Source organism: Hemibagrus wyckioides, linkage group LG01 (genome assembly GCF_019097595.1).
Source record: "Hemibagrus wyckioides isolate EC202008001 linkage group LG01, SWU_Hwy_1.0, whole genome shotgun sequence".
Taxonomy (NCBI): domain Eukaryota; kingdom Metazoa; phylum Chordata; class Actinopteri; order Siluriformes; family Bagridae; genus Hemibagrus; species Hemibagrus wyckioides.
Genome location: NC_080710.1, coordinates 5,343,826 through 5,367,117, shown reverse-complemented (window position 1 = coordinate 5,367,117; position 23,292 = coordinate 5,343,826). Strand labels below are relative to the sequence as shown.

The 23,292-nt window shown below is 38.5% G+C and overlaps 1 protein-coding gene across 19 annotated transcripts in view; it reads left to right on the top strand.

The window, feature by feature from the left end:
• cobl (cordon-bleu WH2 repeat protein) overlaps positions 1–23,292 on the top strand; it is a 68,932-nt gene that overhangs the window by 30,563 nt on the left and 15,077 nt on the right. For 6 of the 19 annotated variants that reach the window (XM_058386591.1, XM_058386529.1, XM_058386537.1 and 3 more), the window contains 6 exons: positions 193–421; positions 1,074–1,118; positions 4,797–4,888; positions 6,521–6,574; positions 9,455–9,655; positions 18,236–18,662. In XM_058386591.1, coding sequence (XP_058242574.1) covers positions 193–421; positions 1,074–1,118; positions 4,797–4,888; positions 6,521–6,574; positions 9,455–9,655; positions 18,236–18,662 — 1,048 coding nt within the window. The remainder of the gene's footprint in view (positions 1–192; positions 422–1,073; positions 1,119–4,796; positions 4,889–6,520; positions 6,575–9,454; positions 9,656–18,235; positions 18,663–23,292) is intronic. The other 13 variants (XM_058386573.1, XM_058386599.1, XM_058386606.1 and 10 more) reach the window with 11 other exon arrangements.

The window sequence follows — 23,292 nt, the reverse complement described above, 5'->3', positions numbered from 1 at the left end:
GTGTGTGTGTGTGTGTGTGTGTGTGAGCTCAGTCTCTTCCATATCACCTGAATAACATTTCCATTGCTAAAGTAATGGAATGTTTCTTGAGACATTAGTGACTCAGCCATGCTGATGATAAGGCTGTTAAATTCATTTTTGGAAACTCAGTCTAACTTGGTCTTTCTGTCTTTCTCTCTCTATCTTGTGCAGAAGACAGTACGGCTGGTGGTGAACTACCATCGCGGGCAGAAGGCAGTAGTTCGCGTGAATCCACTCGTACCCCTGCAAAGCCTGGTGCCCGTCATCTGCCAGAAGTGTGAATTCAACCCTGCACGTGTGCTCCTACTGCGTGACGCAGTTAGCCACCACGAACTGGACCTGCGCAAGTCACTCACTGAACTCGAAATCCGTGAGCTCTACGTGCTTGACCAGACACTGGGTGAATAACAAACACACACACTCCCACACACACCTAATGATATATGGCAAGACAGAACAATAGACAGAGAGAAGACTAGAACGAGTGACAGAACAACAGAAAAATAGACAAATGGACCATACACAGGCAGAAGGACAGCGTGATAGATGAATAGAATGACAGACAGATAGAGAGACAGAATTTCATATGAATAGACAGAAAAGAGACAGACAGAAAAACAGACAGGTGGATAGTATGATAGACTGACAGACAGAACAACAGACAGACAGATGGACAGTATGATGGTATGATAGATAGTATAGAGTATGGTAGATGGATGGATGGATGGATGGATGGATGGATGGATGGATGGATGGATAGATAGATAGATAGATATAGAAGGTCAGAACAACATATGGATAGAAAGACATTAAAGAGAGATAAAAAGAATGATGAATATGATGATAAATGACAGTTGGACAGAGCAACAGAATGATCTTGATGAAGAGACAAAATGATAGACAGATGATCAGAAAAACAGAATGATGGTGGAATGGACAGACAAATAGATGCACAGAATGCTTGATGGATATAGAATGACAATGCAAATGGACTGTCCATTACTTTGGTCCATAGTAATTCAATTGACCGTCAGTGTCATTTCTATTCCCAGTTCTCCAGCCTAAAATGGTCTCGGCTCCTGTCCTTAACTTCTCAGGTATCACTATTTCTGTGTAGCTGCTTCTGCTGAGTCGACATAGCTGTGGCTTTTTGTGTGTTTGATTAATTCGCAGTCTTTGAGAGCATTATTAACACCACCTTGTCTTTCTTGTGTTGCTCACTGGAACAAGCTTGGATTTGACTTGAGTAGGGCTTCAAAATATGTTGATTATTAATCATTATATTGACATTAATAACATGCAATGAGCCATTTAACTCATCTCCAAACAGAGGGTTATTACAGGTCTGTCGCCTGGAGCCCTGTATCTGCTTGGGGCCTGTGGAAATAATAGCATTCTGTGTTAACATTATCCAACAAAAACAAATCATTTTGGTGAAGTATCGAACCTTAAGTGTTCAGCAATGAGCAGCTATCTTGCATGTTGTGCAAGGCTAGACGGACAGTAGGGTCCAAAGGTTTGCATACACAACCTGTTAACCTGTTATTTTTACTCTTAGAATCAATGACTTGTGATTTTTGTGGAGATGTTAGAGTCTAATATGAATGGCTCGACAATGAAAGTTTTAAGACTGATTGTCATTATATTACCAGGTCTCATTGATGGGAATGAAGTTGTTACACAAACTTGAAGACAGAAGTCTTAAAACTACAAAATGTATGGTTCTCTTGTCTGACTTTTACTTAGTTTTTTAGTCTTTAAAATTTTGGGGGGGTGAAGGATGGTAGAGTAAATAATCCTTCTTTACCTTCTCTATTTCCATAACTATACAACCACTGGTGGTGCACCTGCACTTGATTCCACAAAGAATCCTTCTTAAGACATTTGTCAACAGCAAATAATCTGATGTGGTTGTTGAAAACGTTCTGCTGATGTGTTTTACTTTGAAAGGAAGGGAGGATCCCAGGCTTGCTTGCCTACCCCTGCTCATAGTTATGACCTACTGCTTTTGTCTGACCATAATTGCTTACTAATATGAGTCGCAGATCTTAGTAACTGAAGAGCTCAGCCGTCACTATTTTTGGACAGCTCGTTGAGTTCAATAACGAAGCAGAGATTGTGGGGAAAAGGTGAAATGGATTACTTCTTGGAATTTGGAATAGGCAAAACTACAGCACCATCTACTGGATGAGCACGATCTCAGCCAGATCAGTGTGGCTAGAATGCTGCAAGCCAGGCTTGTTTGAAATTTGAAGACAGTTTATTGTTGTCTGAATCAGGTTGGGGACTAGAATGAACAGCCCTAGTTTCAAGAACATACATTCCCTTAATGACACTGTTCAGAGGTGGACACTGGATTGGAAACTTCACACTTAAACGTTTGATTAGCTTTGGTTACATACTGCATAAATACAACTTGGTCAAATTGTATCCCCCTTCAGAACCTATCCATTCTGGCAAACAACTGCAGTCCAGTAGTCCAATGGTAAACCTATTGATAGCTTAAATAAACTTTGTCAGTCTACTTACCTGCATGGTTTTGGACAGTGGGAAAAAACGGAGATCCTGGGGAAACCCTTGTAAACTATGTAAAACATTTCACAGACAGTGTCCCAAGTTTAGGCATTGAACCCTGGACCCTGATAAGAACCAGGAGTAGTGAGAATCCCCGTTACCTTTTTGTCTGTATGTGTCTTCAACTGGGGGTCATGTGTACATGCAAAACTAGTGTTCTACTTCACCCCTTTTATCACCGGGATAACTCGTGCCAGCATTGCTTTGAAGAAACAGGACTGACCTTAGGATTAACTAGAAAGGTGTTCAGAGATTACTGCACTCGTACCACTGAGAGGGACAAAATTAACCTTACAGAATATGGAGAAAATACACAGTGATGCCCAGGTAGGTAGCAGCAGCACAAACTTCCTAGTGGTTTCCCAGACAGACTTGCATCCAAATAATTCTCAGGAAGAGAAGACACTCCTATTTAAGTGACATGTCACAGCAGTGACTTGGGGTCCAGCTACTACACGGACCATGCTGATGAGAAGGAAGCTCTTCCTGTCTATCCACAGTATCAAATGAATATTTGGTCTAAGGATGGGCTGTCCACTGTATGGTCTGAAGAATATTGTAGGGCCTGACCCAGGAAGAACAAGAAATGTTCAGCTTTATGAAACAAAATTCAGTGACCAGAAATTTGGGTAATCACAACGCCACGCCAGAGTATCTGGCTATCAACATATGTAAAACAAGCTTATTTTCAGAGCATGCATTACTTTTGCTGAGGATTTATTTAGCAAAAAGACAGATTTCACCGATACCCTTTCAATTTATCATCTTGCTTGGACTCATAAGAGGACAGCTGCCACAATGGGTAGAACCTGTGACAAGCTCATAGGGAATAATAATGGTGAATAGAGGCTGAGTAAAGTTGAGTTGCATAGCACGCTGGGCACAAGACCCAAACTTACCAAGGTACAAGACAAGAGGAAACCAGTTACTTCTCACCATAACCACAGTCATATGCATCTAAGCCGTTGACTCCATACAGTATACATGTGATCAGACATATATAAGGTGAGAATAGGAAAGGGAAGATGGCTGAATAAGAGTGGTGTGTATTTCACATGACCTTTGCGAAAGATGATACCCAAGTGATTCTTACCGCCACAGAAAGGTTCTGTGACTACAACACTGATGCCACTGACTCAATCCATTTTTCAATCTTGTGCTCTCTTTTTCAATGCTTGTGAATATCCCAAGATACTTAAAGTCCTTTGCCAGGGGCAAAGTCTTCCCCCTCATCTAAAGGGAGCCTCCTACTCTTGTCTGGGAGAGAACCGTGGCCTCAGGCTAGGCTGTGCTGACTGATAAGTGAAACATTTGAATAGTGTGGATGGTGGCAAAAGAACATGAATTAAATATGTGTCTCTTATGTTTTTTCTTGCTTGTTTGTGTGTTTGTTTGTTTTTTAGTTTGCTTATTAGCCTAATTTTACTGCATGAATTCTAACAATGTTGTATGTTGCTTAAGTGTATTTGATGCTTTTGCATACCTCTTTTCCCCAAACACTGCCAAGAACTGTTAATGTGATCACGGACTAAAGCTAACTGAACGTTTGTCCAGTTTATGATTAATTCTAGTTAATAGAAACATTTTTTTCTTCAAATGGTGACACATATGGTAAATTATGTTACACTGTGTTGTATACTGAAGCAAAAAGTCAGTTTTAATTTTTTGATGAAGACATTTTGGACTCTTGGGCATTGATGGCTGTGACTTGTGAAAAATTGAATCAGGTCGACTATTAACATCGTACAAAAAGTGTTGATATGGCTAAAATACTTACATCCCACCAAAGGGTTTGGTCATGTTATCAAGTTACAGGACCATATGAAGGCATATTCCACCACTAGTGGGATTGATTTTCCATCTGGCATAAAATCTTGTCTTTTAAACCAAGTATAGGTCATATAGTAAGCAGTAGTGGTTCAGTGGTTATGGCTTTAATCAGAAGGTCCTGAGTTTAAATCCCAGCACCCCTACACCAGTCTTGCCCTGTTAAAAATGAATTGCCTCAACAAGAGGTCAAAATTTTAAATCCTATGGCTAACCACTACTTTTGCATGGGTGCCTAAATGAATCTTGTTTGAGCTGTATTAATGAAATGTATTTCTTATTAATTGATGATAAACAAAGAAACAGTTCTTGGTAATAAAGCTGAGATTGTGTGAATTTATTAGTTGCGTTTAACAAAGCTATTTATATTTCAGCAGAGTCTCTCAACTCTGACACTCAAAGTGCCAGTGCAGGCGAGAAGAAGGGACTTCTGGGCTTGTTCAAATTCAGTCGGAGGAAATCGAAGGTAAGGTATTAGTCATGCAACACTATTATCTTTTAAAACTGCTTACAATATTATGGGTTATTATTTTTGGGACCTGCTCACTAGTTTCATTGCTTAGATGTAAACAAAGCTGTGTGACATTGCTAGATTAGCTTTGTAGCTGTTTCATTAATTTCACTCATTTCGAGGGAGTATATATTTAGCATAATGTTAGCGTACCAGTATGAGAATATGTCAAGTTGATTCTAGAATTGTTTTACATATAAAAGCAAAAGATTCGTTATTTGTTCTTCTTAAATCACCTACCAATTAAAGTTTTATTGTTTATTATTTTCACAGATATAATGAACTCATTCTGTATCACCAAAATTTCACAACTTAAATATGCATTTATGGCTCTTTTATTACTGAGCTGATAAAAAATAAAAATAAAAAAATATTGAAAAAAAATTTAATTAAATAAATAAATAAAAATGTAGCAACAGATACACAAGCATACACAGTACGACATGTAGTGAAATTCTTTTTTGAATCATAAAAGTAGAATAAAAATAGCGTTACAATGAAAATAGGAATAGAATTATCTGCAAAGTAGTGAAGGAAAACAATATATAGAAAATGTAAAAAATAAATATGTCAATATTGTACAGTGGCAGAACAACATGACATTTGTGAATAAAATGTGTAATTTTATATAATAGTTGTAATTTAGATTTTTTGCTATTTTGTTTTCTGATTTATTTTTATTACCTTTTTTTTATACACATTTATTTTTATTAATTCCCAGTACCTGTGTCAAGGTGATAATTGTAGTCACTTTTGTTGTTAAACATTGAAGAATACTGAACACACTAGAACGTATAAAATCTCCCATCGAAAATGTGCAGTATTTCTGTGACTGAATGCTGAACTGAGGATTTAACCCCAGGTTGTGCTTGACCCCAGATTACTGTCATTCTAAACCCTGCTTTTAACTTCAGGTAGAAGAAAGTTTCACACTTGTCATTAGGAAGCAAGATTAGCACTGCTTTTTTACCCAGGGTCATGTGCTTTGTACAGTCACAAAAACCCCATGTGTAGTTGTAACATGTCAGGGGAAAAATCCCTTATATTAAAAAAAAAAAAAAAAAAAAGTCGAATGGTGAAAATCATGTCCAACAGAGCAAAGAGGGGACATTTTTATTTTTATAGTTATGCTCCGGAAAGTCTGTTTAGGACAAACTGGATGACACAGTCAGAAATAATAATAAGGAGCTAGCTGACTGTCACATTCAGCTACAGGTCTCTGAAACAAAAGCATGACACAAGCTGATATTTAAAGCTGTTATTTGCTGTATTTATCTAGCCAAGGCTGTTGACAGAGCAAATATACAAACAAGAAGAAAGAATGTAGTGTAAAACATCAGATTATGAACTACCAGGATTAATTGTTTAACTTAGCGAAAGTATGAGCAATGTGAGCCGTTAAAAGAACCTTACTACTAATAAGGCCCACTGGAAAACACTAAAATTAAGAAACGTCTTCAGTGTGGGCACGGTGTGTGAATTCTCTCGAGTTCCCAACTAGATGTACAATAACATTCACGAATAACGTATCGGGTTTCATCCCAAGTGTGTACGGTGAGTGTGAGCTCTTTGCGCTCCCTGTTTCAGACAGAAGAGTTCATTGATGACATGGATCAGCACAACACACACACTAACATCAACGTAAGTACTAATCCCTGTTTGTGTCTGTCCCTGTACTAACACAATCACACTCTGCCTTTTGCTATGCTGTCTCTGTCAGTCCTGTCATTACAGCTCGAATACGAATCACCAGATAATAAGTTTCGATAGTGATTGAATATATGGCTTTCAGCTTTGTTCCTGAAATAACCGATTCGGTTCAACATTTTGTCACTTGGCGGGTGGTGCTGGTTTAAAGTCTCCCCTTACGCTTGGGTTGACCTCTGTGTGCCACCAGAGGGCAGTAATCACACATAATTCCGTGTTGTAGCAGGTGTTTGACTGTATATTATTAAACTAAAAGACTAAAAAGTCTTTTAGGTTCTAAAAAGTAATACGATTTATTTGAGAATGGTGTTAATGGTTTAAGATGATTGGGCCTAAAAATGAATCGGGCAGTGACTCAATATTTGATGATGCCACTGAATCAGCTACAATACAATATGATTCAGATTCATAATGCGACAATTTGATATTTGATGTTATCACTAATTGTGATTCATATGTGTGTACACACATGCAGCTGTGTGAAGCAGCCTAATGCTAAGTGACGTTACTGTCACCACCATGAAATTGATTAGTCTCCTATAACAACACATCCCACATAAATGTTCTAACTGTAACAACTTTTCTTATGAGAGAATATCACACTGTACCTTTGGTCTATTGATCCATTTAATTAGTAATGTTAGTTACTTCCTGCTATCACTTACTTATAACAGCTTATCTTCTCTCTCTTAGTCAACAAAACTAACTACTACTAATCCCGCCACTAAAACAACCACTAGAAATAACTACTACTAATCCCACTGCTGAAAATAACTAACTGCTACCAATCCCAACACTACTACTGATTGCTACAACTAACTACTCATGAACACACTACTACTAATGCTGACTATTAAAAGAAACTACTATTAATCGCCTCTCCGATACTAACTACTAAAATGACCTAGCACTAATCCCACCACTAAATCCTTTCACGAAATCTAACTCCCCGCTAATACTGACCACTAAACCTAACTTCTGCTAATCCCTCTACTGATATTGTCTACTGAAACTAACTGCTACTAATCCCTGCACTTACACTAGCTACTAAAACTAACTACTACTAATCCCACCAGTGTTACCTACTACTAAAACTGACAGCTTCTGATCCCAACACTAATGCTGACTATTAAATCCCACCACTGATAATGACTACTGAAACTAACTACTACTGGTTCCCATACTAAGACTAACTCCTACTAATCCCATCACTAGTTCTAACAGCTAAAAGTGTGATGTTATCACTAACATAGTCCCATTACTTATTTATCTCCCATATTTAGATCATTTTGCTGATGGCACACATGCTACACAAGGCCAGTATTGTTCATGACTGGTGATGACACACTCAGTGAAGCACTGCAGATCTTATCATATCTAGGCTGCCGTTGTAAACACCCACCGTCTCCTTGTTTCCTCGTAAAGGCCGATTCGGGTCACACCGTGTCCTTAATCACCTTAGACTGTTCGTAACTGACTCATTTTAAATGTGATTGTACTTCTTAGTATAAAATATAAAATAAAACTCTTTTTTTTTTTAATCTTTCTTTGGTGTCCCTGAAAATATTTCTTTAAACACTTGTGTGTGCTATTAGAGATGATGGGGTTTATTCATTAACAAATGACATGTCACACTTCTTTTATCCATTTACAGTTACATTCAATTTCATTCAGTTTTATTTTGCATACTTTTGTGTAAAACTTTTAACAATGGCTATTGTCTCAAAGCAGCCTGAAAGAGAAATATAAAAAATTCAGAATAAAATTTTATGTCAATTTTTAATGTAACCAAAAAAAAACAGACCCCCTTTTTTCTCTCTCTTGAAGTTAAAAAATAATAATAAAAACCTACCCAGAAACCAAAAGGTTTTCTATTTTCAAGGCAATTCAAACCATAAATGTCTTCATTTCATTTTAAATCCCATAAATATTAAAGAATCGCAGTGTATACATTACAATCTTTTTTGCCGTTAGAGCTATGGAATATGTGGAACAGGTTGTTATTAATACCGTAATACAAGTTGTTACTATAAAAACGAAGAAACGTTGAAATAAGTGCATTAAAATAAAAAAAGCTGTGGTTTGACTCACAGCTAGATCTCCTGTTATATAAAATGAATCAATAGCTTCTGACTAATCAGAATCGAGAATTTACATATACAAAAAAATTGTTTGTTTGTTTGTTTTTTATCTCGAGCTCCCATGCTAAACTTCAGACAGTGTCTTGGCTGAGCATCAACATTTGGAACAATCCCACCCTTATGTTTACTCCTAGCTTTAATCCATGCTATTGTCATCTGGGTTTGGCGCTCGCTGTGCTAGGAAGCTCTGGGAGTAAACCAGCTGTCAGCAATGGCAGGAGTTGCAGCAGCCAAAGATTTTCAGTGTACATCGTGTACATACTTTTCGAAGAAGGGCTCATGTTCCAGTGCTGTCTGCTAAGAAGCAGTGTAAACAGCAACAAAGGGCGTCACGTGGGAATGGCTGCATGTTTGTAGGGTTTTAACGCATGGTTTAGTAATTTAGGGTTTGTCACTTAGCCTAGTGAAGACACAGACAGCTGCTACTTTTACTGTGTGTGTGTGTGTGTGTGTGTAAGGTTAAGCTGTTGAGTGACTCCAGAACATACCACTTGACATTTAACATTTAGCCATGCCTTCTAGCATGGTGTTTGTGTGATACACCTATTACATCACACTCACCTCCATTGACCTCTTCAACACACACATACACACACACACACACACAAATCAGTGTGCAGGCATGTTTGTACATGTTAAATCATTGTGCTTGTGCATGGTTGTCCACCCTCAGGGTCTGTCACCGGTCACTGGCGTGTGTGTAGAGGCTCGTCCCAACACTCTGGGCCAATCACAATCGGCCATGAACCTCTCCAGGCTGTCTCCCAAAACGGAGCCCAAAAAACGGCGTGCTCCAGCTCCACCTCATCCTTTGGCTCCTATGCTCATGGACACACAAATGCAATTGCAGTGCCGTCCTGCACCAGTGGCCCAGGTGAGAGCACATGCCTTACTCATACAGTCCCACACTCACACACATAGGCAGGGAATTGGTTGTTAAGTACATGTATTCAGTCACATGCAAAGGTTTGCATACCCATAGTATCTGGAAAGAGAAATCTTGAAACAAGAAAGTCATCCAAGGCGATACAATAAATACATTTATTTAATTAATAAATAGATGTCAGGAAGACATCTAGCAACATTTTCTCTTATATTTGACCATTTTTGATACTTATTTCCAGTGTTGTATAAAGTACTCAAAAGCCATACTTGAGTAAAAGGTATTTGAATAAATAGGTATTTGTTAGAAAATGACGCAAGTAAAATTTAAAGTCACCCATTATAATTCTACTTGAGTAAAAGTCTTAAATTATCTGAAATAAACTGTACTTAAGTATCAAAAGTAGTATTTTCATGAATGTAAGAGTGTAAAAATTTGGAGAATTATGAATTTTATTCTGTATTGCTTTCTTTCTTAAACTTCTCAATAAGTGCACCACCAAAAAATAAGACTTGCATGAAAGAAAGAAGAGGCCTTTAGAACTGTATTGTAATGAACTGTACAGTATCAGTGTTTCCATACATGTGGGTTTGTAACTAAGGCCATGTCCACACGTGACCTTTCATCCACATGCTAATGCAGGTTGAGGTCATTGAAAGTGGAGCTTTTGAAAAACTCCTTCCAAAGTGAAGATTTTCCAAAACTCACCGTTTTCAGTGGTGTTGTGTGGACAGGGGGTAACAGAGATTTTGACGAATTGACATCATTGTCTGTGTGCCGGTCTCCTTGATTTGACGTCAGCTTTGTTTATGAAGATATTTTGTGCAATAGCAGACTTACGTGAACTACTGACTGTGTTAACGTTGTTTACTGGACTTTTTACATGCATGCACATACACACGCAGTTACTCACACATTACGTTGATGAACAGAGGAGCCGGAATGTAATACGGAGCTCACTGCTGCTGCATACAAAACTCTGATAACGAACACAGCGATGGCGGGTTTGGATGAGACCCGGTCGGACTTCTACATTCTACAATGAAATTTTTGCATGTCAAGGGCATCGCTTTCATGCGACGCGCCATTGTTGTTAAACTACCGGAACTGGTAATAAAGTTTGGTCTAGGCTTCTGATTGGCTAGGCATGCTCCTGACAACACTTAACAGGGCATTTTGCATTTTCATGTGGACAAAGATATTTTTAACACGTAGGTCGTGTGGACAGAATTTTAAAAAAAAAAAAAAGTTGAAAAATCTCAGCTTTTAAAAATCCCCAGCTACATGTGGACATGGCCTAAAGTCATCACTTACCACAAACGTCCAATACCGCAAATTTGGATGCAGGTTTTTTTTTTGTAGTAAGTAACAGAAATGCCGAACAGATGACAAACAAAATGTATCGGAGTAAGAGTATAGAATTTGTTTCAAAAAAGTAGTGAAGTAAAAGTTGACAGAAATATAAAAACTCAAGTAAAGTACAAAAACTCTCAAAAATACTTAAGTACTGTAATGAAGTAATTTTACTTCGTTACATTACACCACTGCTTATTTCAACTAACTTTTTTGTTCACTAAAAAAAATTTACAAAACACAAGCATGACACGATCAGGAAAATGCAGCTCATCTACCTGGCCTTCCATATTAGGCAAGTCTCTCACAGTAGTTCCATATGTATTTTGATCTTATCACCATACTTTGAGGCCTGAAGAAAATGTTTTTCAGCTATGAGCTGTGAATGAGCAAGGTTTAGTAGCAATTATAGGGAGAGGAAGTCTACCATCAATCAGTAGTCAACAACTACAGTTGGTTTTAATACTTTCCCTGTCAAAGTAGGTAGAATATCTTCAAAACATTCACAATTATTGCTAAGAATTCAACTGACAGCTGAGGAGATTTTCAATTCACCTGTGACAATCCAGTGGCAACTTTTATTTCCATACCCAACCATTCAGGGTCATTAAATTTCCATGTAAAAATTGTAAATTTCCCTTTGGGTGTAAATATACCTTTGGGATGAATAAAGTATCTATCTATCTATCTATCTATCTATCTATCTATCTATCTATCTATCTATCTATCTATCTATCTATCTATCTATCTATCTATCTATCTATCTATCTATCTATCTATCTATCTATCTATCTATCTATCTATCTATCTATCTATCTATCTTTTCTTCTGTCATGTTTATCTCTATGAACATATCAATAACATAGCTGTGGGTGACAGCTGCCATTCCCCACCCCAAATAAACCCTGCCACCTCAATTGCCTCCTCAACCTTGACCTCCAGTCAGAAGGCCATGCATGGCTGTGGTGTAATAATAATAGAAAGAATGCTGTTTGATATTTGTACATTCAATCAACTCAGATATTATGTTCAAACCCAATTTTTAATTAAAAGATTTTTGCCTGTTTTATTTGTTTCCGAACAAATGTCCAATAAAGTTTTCCCCGAATTTCCACTGGCTTGCTATGAGGCAAAAACAGAAAACATTAACCGACTTTACCCTTGTCTGGCAAATCGCACGTAACATCTAGTTGATGACGCTCGGTTTGCAGCCTGAAGACTTATTGAACACGGTTGCGCCATGTCTGTGCGTGCCCTCATGTTATCTGAGTGCAGTCACATGAGGACAGCTGCTGCCTCCGAGCTTATTTTAGACCACTCACTCACACAGCTCAGCTCACGGATCGTCTCCAAGGACCCACTGATGATTGCATACATTAGAATGTAAGCCTCATAATGTCATTCTGAATGGATCACACATCCAAACAAGAAGTTCTTGTAAAGGTTTTGCTATAGATAAAGGCATAAAATACTGAGTATGTGAGCTACAGTTACAGAGTTTTAAATTGGAGTAGCTTAAAAAATGTTATGTATTTCTATTGTATATCTGTTGCAGATTTAAGATACAACAAGATTCATATGGTAAAAATATGCTAAAGGGCATCATCTTGAAACTTTACCATCCAGACTACTCCTGACAGAAGTGATTACTATCTATAACAATACTAAAGTTGCTACGGTCACATTATCATTCATGTTTATCTCAGCTGTTTCTTCTCCACTGAAAATGTACATAGATCGAGCACCGAGCGGTGTGATAGTGCTTGTTGTGGTTCTTATATTTGACCACTAGGTGCAATAATAAGGGGCAATGGGTGTAACAAATCAATGGAATACAAACAAATCGGTGAAACATCATCTGTCAAATAAAAACTTTTTTTCATTAGTGTTTCAAATGAATAGTTATTAGTGGGATGCTTCTGATGTGATTCTCTGGTGACTTTAATAGCGGTTCATCTAAACGAAGTAAATAAGAATGGAGCATAAGTAATGTTTGTTTAAATATAGCTGCAATTGTAATAAACCAAGGAAGTTAATAAAATAAACAATATTTAAAAAGTGGTCAAGTGGAACGTTGATATGATGGTGCATACAGTGTCCTGTTGTTAATACCACTATGCTATGGTATTAAGGAGGTCATTGGGAATTCTTGAGTTTGGAAGAGGTCCCTGTGTCCAACCGTTTAAGAACCCCTGACACAATGAGAACCTCATAGTTTTTGGGTAGTACAGAGGCCATGAAGATTCCATCAAGGCAACCACATAGATTTAATAAAAGCCAAGCAACACATTCAATGGCATATTTAAGCAGTTTTAGAGACTTCAGGCATTCTTTAAATATTGTTTGAAGATGCTGTGCTGACTGCATTTGGGGATTGGCAGGAGAATTGAGCCACATGTTTGGCGCAAGTCAACCATGAATGGATAAGCAGATCTTCAGTGTCTGTTTCATCTGATCAGAGTTCCACTGTGTATTCTGAACAAGCATGCTTTTTTTTAATGCTCAAGGCTTCCACATCCTAAACCACTTGGCAGCAATTCTTGTTTTGTTTCTCTCCCTTCTAAACTGTCAGTGGGAGCCAGTGGGTCTCTGTCCACTTTTTTATCTCTGTAAAAAGGGCAAAGCTCCTCAAAGAAAGATCTTTGATCGAGCAGATTTTACCTTTCATACTTGTCACAACTTTCCCACTTCCAAACCAACAAACTAAATTAAACCTAGCAGACTTTTGTGAACACCGAACTGTAAACCCATACGTGGTCTTATGCTTCACCAAACTGTTGTAACAGATGGAGGCACACAAATGTTTAGACTGTCTTTGCATTCTGCAGTTTTTCAAGTTCCCTTTGCTTAGGTTCCAGGGTGCGAAGCCAAAGCGTTCCAAATGTTCCAGCATGAAGGTGGCCCTGTGCACAAAGCAAGGTCCATCAAGACATGGTTTGCCAAGGGTAGTGTGAAAGAACCTGAGTGTCCTTTACAGAGCTATGGCCTCAAACCCACTGAACACCTCTGGGTGCCTGACCTCACTGTAGATGATTAAGCAAATCCAAATATGCTCCAAAATCTAGTGGAAAGACTTGCCAGAAGAGTGGAGGCTATAACCACACAGGAGGGCTAGATCTAAAATGCAGTGTCCAACAAGCACACATGAGTATTACTTTTGGCTACATAGTGTATGTATTTGTTGCTTATAAGTCCAGAGCTCTTTGGACTCCTCTGAGATATAGAAGTTACTCAAGGTTGCACAGCTTTGTGAAATTACTCAGGAATTATTCAGAATTCATATGCTTCTAATGCTGAGTACTTTGGCTCAGTCTTTTTTGATGAACTTGATTTATGTGAACAAGGCAAAGCTCCTCAAGTTGGACACTGATTTAGCACTTTTTCCCTTGCATAATTCTACAAAGAGAGAGGCAGGGGATAAATAACCAGCCATCTACTGCAAAACACCTGTAAATGAGACACCAAAATTGGTTTGAAACGAATGAGGTCTACTATTCTAAAATAGAGCCACTGTTTAACAGATTAACAGTCATCTAAAAACCTCTTCTACCTTGTAGGACTTTTTAACTAGAGTACATATGATCTTTTGTGGGGGGTTTTTGCACTTAAAAAATTGTATCAGTAGCTTTATTTCTTTAGCTCATACCAGTGGGATATGTTGGACATCCAGGCAACAGTTAATTCTTCAAAAATATTGTACCAAAGTACCATTTGTACTTTCAGCTTCAGAGGTTGAGGAAGGCCCAGAATGTTGTAATACATGATATTGTTAACGTAACATAAGATGAGCGGAACTGAACACTAACATCGGTTATACTGACTTAACCTCTGTGTGATATCTGGATTATCAGGATGAAAACACGGTGTACTCTGCAATAAAGAAACTGATTCCTTGTAGCAAATTTAATGCCCTTATGGGAAGTTGCACAAGTGCTGGTGTTGGGCTCTGTATTTGTGGGTGTGGAAGTAAATGACATGATGAAGATTGATTGAAACTAAAAAGAAGGAGTAAATGTTCCATCTTGCAAGCAGGGGACAGGACAAAGTAATTAAATAGCTTGGCTTTGAGCAGGAACCTGCTTAATATTTAAGATATTCATCATGCCAACATCGCACAGGATTACAAGAGGAAAGGCTGAAGTAGGGGAGGGCCGTTATGAAAACTTCTCTCAGGATGCTACTCGGCCATCTATTATTTTAGAAGGCATCATATTATTTTAGAATCTCTTTTTAAACTGACACGAACCAACACACCTAATGTAATTTACACCTAATGTAACCCATCCATCTACTCAGCATTGGGTAAAAAAAAAAAAAGAATAGAAACCAAAGAAAAACCCAGAAAATACATAAGAAGAACATAGGAAACTACACAGACAGTAACTGAAGCTGGGGAACGATTCCTGAGGCCTGGATCCGTGAAGTAGCAACAACATCTACAGTGCCACTAGGCCTTTTATAGTTGATGTATGTCCAAACATTGTGCTTCCCTTTTAAGTTGTTGTTGCACCGTGTGTTTCATTTAAAGTGTAAAACATTTACACACCTAAGACACAGTGTTTGCCATGTATGGTACATTACACATTGACTATCTCCTGTCAATAAGAAACTTGTGAGGCATTATTACCATGTTTAAAATATAATTTGTCAAAAATAATAATACTGTTACTGCCTTCTCTTTCATCCTTCACTCCCTTTCCTCCCACTTTCTTCTTGTGGTCTGCTGCATTGTCTACCTTCTTTTTGTTCCCCTCCCCTCTTTCCTTTCTTTCCTTTGCTGTAGATGTACTGTTGTAGTTCAGGGTGGAGGGTTAAGTGTGTTTGTGTGTGTGTGTGTGTGTGTCTGTGTGCTGTAGGCCCGTAGTCAGTACATTAAATATGCATCTACTGGGAAGGTGCTGCTGGGGGTGGGGGTGTATGGAGGAAGTTTAGCATGAACTTTACCCTAGAAAAAAGGAGTCCAATAACAGGAGGGAAAATTTTGTGGATAGTGCTTAATAGAAAGTTACTGCATCCTAGGTTTTCATCTCGCACACTTCCAGTCATTGCTGCTTTAACTTTTTGTCAAATAATGGCAGTGTGTTACATTTGGAACCTTAGGTCGAGATTTTGACAATCTATAGCTTACAGCCAGAAATAAACTGAAGCCATTGATTTTGTGATGTTCAAGCCAGTCAGTGCATAAAAAAGACAATGGAGAGACTGGTATTAGATCTCTGATGGACAGGTCAACAATGGATCACAACAGCGTGCATATCAGGATAGCATTAGAGTAGATGATGCAGGGGTCTATCTGCTGAACAGTGCATATCGCTTGTGGACAGCATTTTTTAACAATGCATGAATTCAGGCCCATTCCTACAAATCACACCCCACCAGCTATCTCTGTAAGGCTCAACGTGAGCATTGTAGTCAACTAGTACCCTGCCCCAAGTTCTCCAAAAAGGCAAAATACTTCAAATTGCTATTTGGTGCATATGCACAAATGGCAGTCAGAGGTTACTTCCCAAGACTGTAGCCCTTATAGATCAACCCTCTTGACCAGGCAGTAAACCTAGGACTGGGGATTATCCCTTAACCCACCAAAGGAGGGTATAAGTCCCACTAAGGTGTAAGTCCATACCTTTTTGTCTAAGTCAACAACTGTTGTTGTTGTCATCTATCCCACAAAAACAGAAAATATAGCAAGGAAAGTGACTCTGGTATTACCAGAAATTGAAGGTGTGATAGAGCAAAGGCTTTACTGGAAAGAGTTACTGCTTTAAATCTAGAGTGACTTTGATGAGTAAAAAAACAAATTTTCGTTATCTTTCACTTCATGTGTTTATGTAAAATCACTGTTATGCCATAATTTAATTTACATTCCTGATTTATAACTTATATTATCTTGTATGTCTCAGGGTCTTTATGAAAACCAAGCATAACACAATAACATGTCTGCACTCGTCATCTTTTTTCAGCAGCATTGCTGGAATATTGAACAAAGCAGTGGTTACAGAAAAGGCAAAGCATTCATTGCAACACAATCTGCGTATCTGAAGCCTTGATTAGTAAATCTGACAGGGTGCTTGTCCCAATAGATTAATGTTAATGCTTACTTTGAATGTTAAAAACAAAAGTAATACTTTTATTAAAAGATGAGTACAACCTTATTATAAGCATTTCATGAAATTCACAGGCTAAAATTTCTTCCTCACTTCTTTATTTCTGAAAAAGGTTTTCCAACTGTGTCAGCCATGTTTACCACATGTGTGACGAAAAGAAAATGCTACATCTATAGTACATTTCATTCTTTGCATACTAAATGCTTGTATTCTAACCAACAGTTCCTAATTACTGCTTTTGAAAAAGTAGGACAGGACAAGAGGCCACTATACCACCCATTCCTGCTGTTAATGTGACCCAGTCCTCTATCTTGTACCCTTCCTTTGTCCTCAGACATAAGCATGTGTGTCTCCCCATGAAGGTCTTTTCAGGTCATTGCTACTTCAGTATGCATATACAGTTAACAGAAACTACTTTCTTTGTCTCTGGAATAAAGCTGAATGTTTTGCTCACCTCTGACCCACATTTGTGCTTGTGAGACCATGCTAGAAGCTTGTTTCTATCTGTTGCCTATGGTTACTTGTCTATAGCTGCTATTTCTACTTGTTTCGATTTTGTCATAAACAAAATCATCTTCTTCTTTCTTCTCTTTAGACAAAGTGTATTGTTAGTTCTTGTAATCTCAATGACACAAACTATTCGAAATCTACAGTCATTGAAACAACATATAGCAATTTTATCCCAGAGGAACACTTACACAATGACCTAATAAATATTTGGGGAATTTTTTTAACAGAAGAGGACTGACTGAACCTCAGGTGATGAGCTAAAGAGTGATGTGATGGCTTATAAACAAAAGTGAGAAATCGTTTCCCACTGTAAACTTATCTTGTTTTTCATGAGGAGATTTTCTTACAAGTATAGAGGTAGGCAGGGCATAGTCACTATGCTGCCTAAAGATGCCAAGCTTTGAGCAAGTTGTTGGATAGCTACATACTGTGGTGAAACAGACACCACATCAGTTTGTAATCAGATACCGGCTGTCAAAATGTCCTCAATGTACCTACACGCAATTAACCGTGAGTGAGCATGGTGTACACCAAGCGATAAAATGATATAAGGAATTGCATCATCCGTTCTTAAAACTTCCTTTGTCCTTTTCACCTTTCCTAGACAAAACCAGGCTCACCGAGTCAGCTAAAGAAACGGAAAGCCCCACCTCCCCCACCCAGCGTACATCCCACAACCTCCTCCTCACCAGCTCTCGTAGTGGCTGCTGCCCAGGTACCCAACACTATGGCAGCATCCGATGACTCCATGTCTGATCTGAGTCACAGCATCGAGGACTCAGAACCGGCTGCCTCCATCTGCAGCAGCTCCAGCAGTGATGATGCCGCTGAATCCAGCAGCCTGGCTGAAGAAACCATGGCCGAGCCAGCCATCGAGTTGGCAACAGGTTTGCCCTCCAAGGTGGAACCAGTTCCAAAACTGAATCAACAGCCAGCACGTAGAAGCTTTGTTAAGCGAGATCCTGAGGAGATGGAATCTGCATTGGAGCTTAAAATGGAGGAAGTGGACAACAGCCGTCACAGTGCGATAGGTTTGTACCAAGGTTGAATTTCTAAACATTAACTCAGGTATTATCAAATTTCCTTTATACATCCTGATTCTTAGTTATATGCAACCACAATTAAACACATGCCCACTATAGTCTGAAAGCTTGCCAGCAAACTTGGCTAGCTATTCAATATATCGTGTAGCTAGCATGATAGCTGAGCCAATGTTAACCATTCCAAGTCCAGGAGATCTTAAGTTTCTACCTCACTGACCCACAGACACCTGCGACCACAAAATCAGGAAGTGGCTTAGGCTTTTGCTTAGGATTATCTCTGCGAATGCATTGTCCATGAGTCCATGATGATGATATAGTGCCCTTTTTTCCATTTTGTATTTCAGTCTTAATTTAGACTTAAGTTAGTTTAGTTATTTTAGCTTGACACACTGAACACTGGCATATTGGTTAGTATTAAAGATCATTTACAAGTTTTTAATTTTATTTTATTGTTTTTTTAAGTGACCATGATAATCATATCACACACGTTGAAAGTCTTGTATATTGCGTAAGTGATAGCTTAGCAACTACCTAAAACTGATTTGTCGTTAGTCAAGCTGTCGACAAATTGAGGAAGTAATTTTTTCCCCCTTTTTACTCTCAGCTTTGTTTACAGAATGCCTATGACTGTAAACATACTGTATGAGTTCTTGTTACATAATGTTCTATGTGATCTGGCCAGTTTGCTGCAATTGGCAGCTTTTCAGAACATAATAGGAGCCAAAAAGTATTTCACTGAAAATTTCAGAAATATGGTATATGTTAGCACATTCTTACAACATAGTACTGACAGTCAACAATTTAGGAAGACCAAAATTCATCTTGCTGAGATTTTGACTACGCCTTCATCAGTCTTCATCAGGCCTGACTTGGGGCAGAATTTTCTCTCAGCAGGTTGAAGCCTGTTCTCAGAAATCGAGAGAGAGAGAGAGAGACAGAGAGGTCAGCCAGAAGGCTATATTGTGCAACTGAAAGCAATGGCACAGGTCCAGAAACACCACCCAAAAACTTTCCTGACCCAACTTTTACTGGGCAAATCTACAAATGCATTGTTTTGATCACATGGAGTGTAAATCACCAAATAAATAGATCTTTTAAAAGAAGGTTTTGCTGACACTTACCACATCAAATGTTGAGTGATTGCTTCTACTTATAAATATCAGTTATACCAATAAGTCCAGCCTTGTGGTTTCAGTTGTAGATTAAATTAATTTGCATCCTGACTGACTGTATGATGCAAGAGATAGCAATCAAGACATTATGTATGGATTAAATCACCTTGCTCTCTTTTGAAATAACTCTGAAATGTTCTAAAATTTTGTTTATACTCTGATATTAGTTACTTCACAGATTACCATTGCTTCAAGCCTAATTAGTTCAAATACAGCCCAGAGTATTGCTTTGGGAAGAAAGCTGTTGTAATCCTAAAGCTGGTGGATGACTAGATGGTAGAGTTTGTCTATTATAAGGAACAAATTAGAGGCAGAAGTATGAAAACATGTGGAGATATGTCAACTATTAATTACTAAATCCTTGGAGCAAGTTTAAAGGTCAAAGACCTTGGTCAAGGACCTTGAGCATACTGGCACCAATGGGATCTGAACTTACATCAACTGCTGGTCAAGCCCATGTGTATTGGTTAATGCCCAACCCCAAACCACCAGGAACTCTCTATGAGCAAAGATTTCCTGATGAAACAGCAAAATGAGGCAGAGTCATCGTTTAAAAGAAGCAGAGTCTGTGAAGCAGAGACCACTGGCAAAAGAAGGATTGCAGCTGTAGGATTTGACGGAGAACTGCTGACAGAGGGATTTTATTAACACATACATGGTATAATACCATCTGTTTCATTAAAGATGAAGGAACATCTTTATTCATTATTTTCCCTGTTATTGTTTAGATGAACAACCTAGATGACTAGCTAGTATGTCTGGCTTCAGGGGCATTAAAGAAAGTTGCCATGAATTTCAGTCATTTTTAAAATGTCCAGGGGTGGCAGTTCCCTGTCTTGGATCTTGAAAGCAGCTAGAACTTAAGGTACTAACTTCAGTATCTCTATGTCTGTGGTAATTCATCATGAGTGGATTGCATTCTACTCTTAGATGAGTTGAAAAACCTGCTGGATTAATGAACCAACTCAAATGTGATATACTGCTCTTACTATCTTGCATTCATCTAGAAGGATAGTACACAGATTTAAATGTGGGATTAGGTGGGGATACAGGGAAAAACAACTCTGGCCAATTCACCATCTTCTGTAGAAAAAAACGACAAAAGATCTATATTTTTGATCTTGAACCATGGCAGTAGCTTAGAAATATTGCTGATAGTAAAGGCTACACTGATTTATTATTTTTGTATGACTTGTATGATGATTTACAGCTTACCCAAGCTGGAAAAAGTTTGTGTGGCGCGATAAAGACGAGGTTGACGTGCTAAACGTGATGACACTGTTTAGATTTTCTGGCACTCATCCATCATCAGCGCTCAGCCACTGCTTAGTCAGCAGCATTCAGGGTGATTGTTCAGCGCCAGGAGGACATGACTCTGCCCTCGGGGACGAGCTGCAGCATGCGTACGAGCTCTGAGGAAGGAGAGATTAAGATGATGGATTTGCCTGCTGTCAGCAAATCACAGATAAAGATGAGCTGAGATGATGCAATCACCTTTAGCATTACTGTGCTCTCAGGATCAGGAGGTGTTAAAAGCATTGTGGTTGCTTTTTACAAGGAGCACCATTTGTTTGGATAATAAAAATGAAGAAACAGATTTGTCAAGGGAACGGCTGTTTTGATCTATGAACCCCTCTAACCACCAGAAGTGGTCAGAACCACTTGAATATGTTCTTGTCTGTATGAGCACACATGGCAGGTCCTTCAAACAAAGTCATGAAGTAACTGCATGACGTAGTATGAGATATAAATATTGTTGTCAAATCATTATTGTTCAGTTCCTTCTTCTGGGCAAGAGGTATTGTCACCTCTGATGGCCACTGGCATAACGATACTACCATATTTGGGTGGCTATTTCCCACATTGTGGTGTCCAGTCTTATCCGCAAAGGGCCGGTGTGGGTGCAGGTTTTCATATTAATCGAGCAGGAGCCACACCTGATTCCACCTGTTTAATCAGCTGATCTTGGCTTTCATTAGACTCAAGTGTGGCTTCAGCTTGATTGTAATGAAAACCTGCACCCACACCGGCCCTTTCCATGTAAGATTGGACACCCCTGGTGTAAGCAGTCCATCTGGACCTATCCACATCTTCTCAAATTTTATAGCCTTATGTTTATATACTTGTAGATGTATATCTCCTTTGCTAATAGCCTTCATTCTTCTGGGAAGGTTTCCACTAGAAAAGCATTGGAGCATGATCATGGAGATTTTTTTCTGTTCAGTTGCAAGACCATTAGCCAGTTCAGGCACTGGTCTTAGGTGACTTAAGTGAGAAGGCCTGGGGTCTCTGGAGTCTGTGTTCCAGGTCATCTCAAAAGTGTTCAATGGGGTTGAGGTCAGAGCTCTGTGCAGGCCACTCAATTTCTTACAAGCCATCCGTGGCAAAGCATGTCTTCTTACGCCTCACTTGACGATGCCCAGGGCATCGTCATGCTGGAACAGGTTTGGGCCCCTGCTAGGAAAATGGAATCTCTTAACGTTACTGCATACAAAGACATTCTAGACAATTGAGTGTTTCAAACTTTGCAACACTTTGGGGAAGAATCATGTATAGGTATAATGGTCAGCAGTCCACATACATTTGGCCATACTGTGCATGTTGGATATCCCAGTTGGTGATTCTCGTCATCTATGGCGGTTATTCTGTGTTCACAGAACCACAGTTACACATGTAATTACCGTTTCCTTGCAAATTAAGCAAGTCACACTGGGAGATTGGAAGCAAGTCTCCAAAGTACAACTTATTTTGGAAAATACATAGATTGTGTTTGATTGTTTGAGAAGAGGTTTGGAAACTCTGAAAGAAGACCCTTTGAAGCAATTGTAGATCAATAAGATAAATTGTAGATGCTTACTGTTTTTCTCATATGCATCGTATAGTTTGGCCAAAAATTCTATTTTGCTTACAACTGCTTGTTTTTTTAAACTAAAAATATTGTTGTCAGGCATTTTACTTAAAATGGATTATAATTTGTTCAGTAATATGTTGAAAGGCAACAGTGAACTTGTACGAACATTGAAATATTGTTGTGTTTGAATGAAATAAATGACCCAATATTTGGTGTGCATACATAATATTAAGATTTCTCATTGTGGCTTTAAAAAATTTGAATTTTTTTTAATGTTTAAAGTAACAGTAGAGTTGGGTTTGGACTCGAACTTTTGGACCCGACTATACCAAGTTACACAGTCTGTTATTGGGAACCTACCAAACCCAATGAACCCAATATTCAATTCAATTCAATTTTTTGTATAGCACCTTTTACAATGGACATTGTCTCAAAGCAGCCTTACAAAAGAAGAGAAACAGAGAAAAAAAATATTAAATTAAATTATTAAACTATTTTATCCCTATTTTATCCCTAATGATCAAATCTGCGACAACAGTGGCAAGGAAAAACTCCCTGTGATGATATCAGGAAGAAACCTTGAGAGGAACCAGGC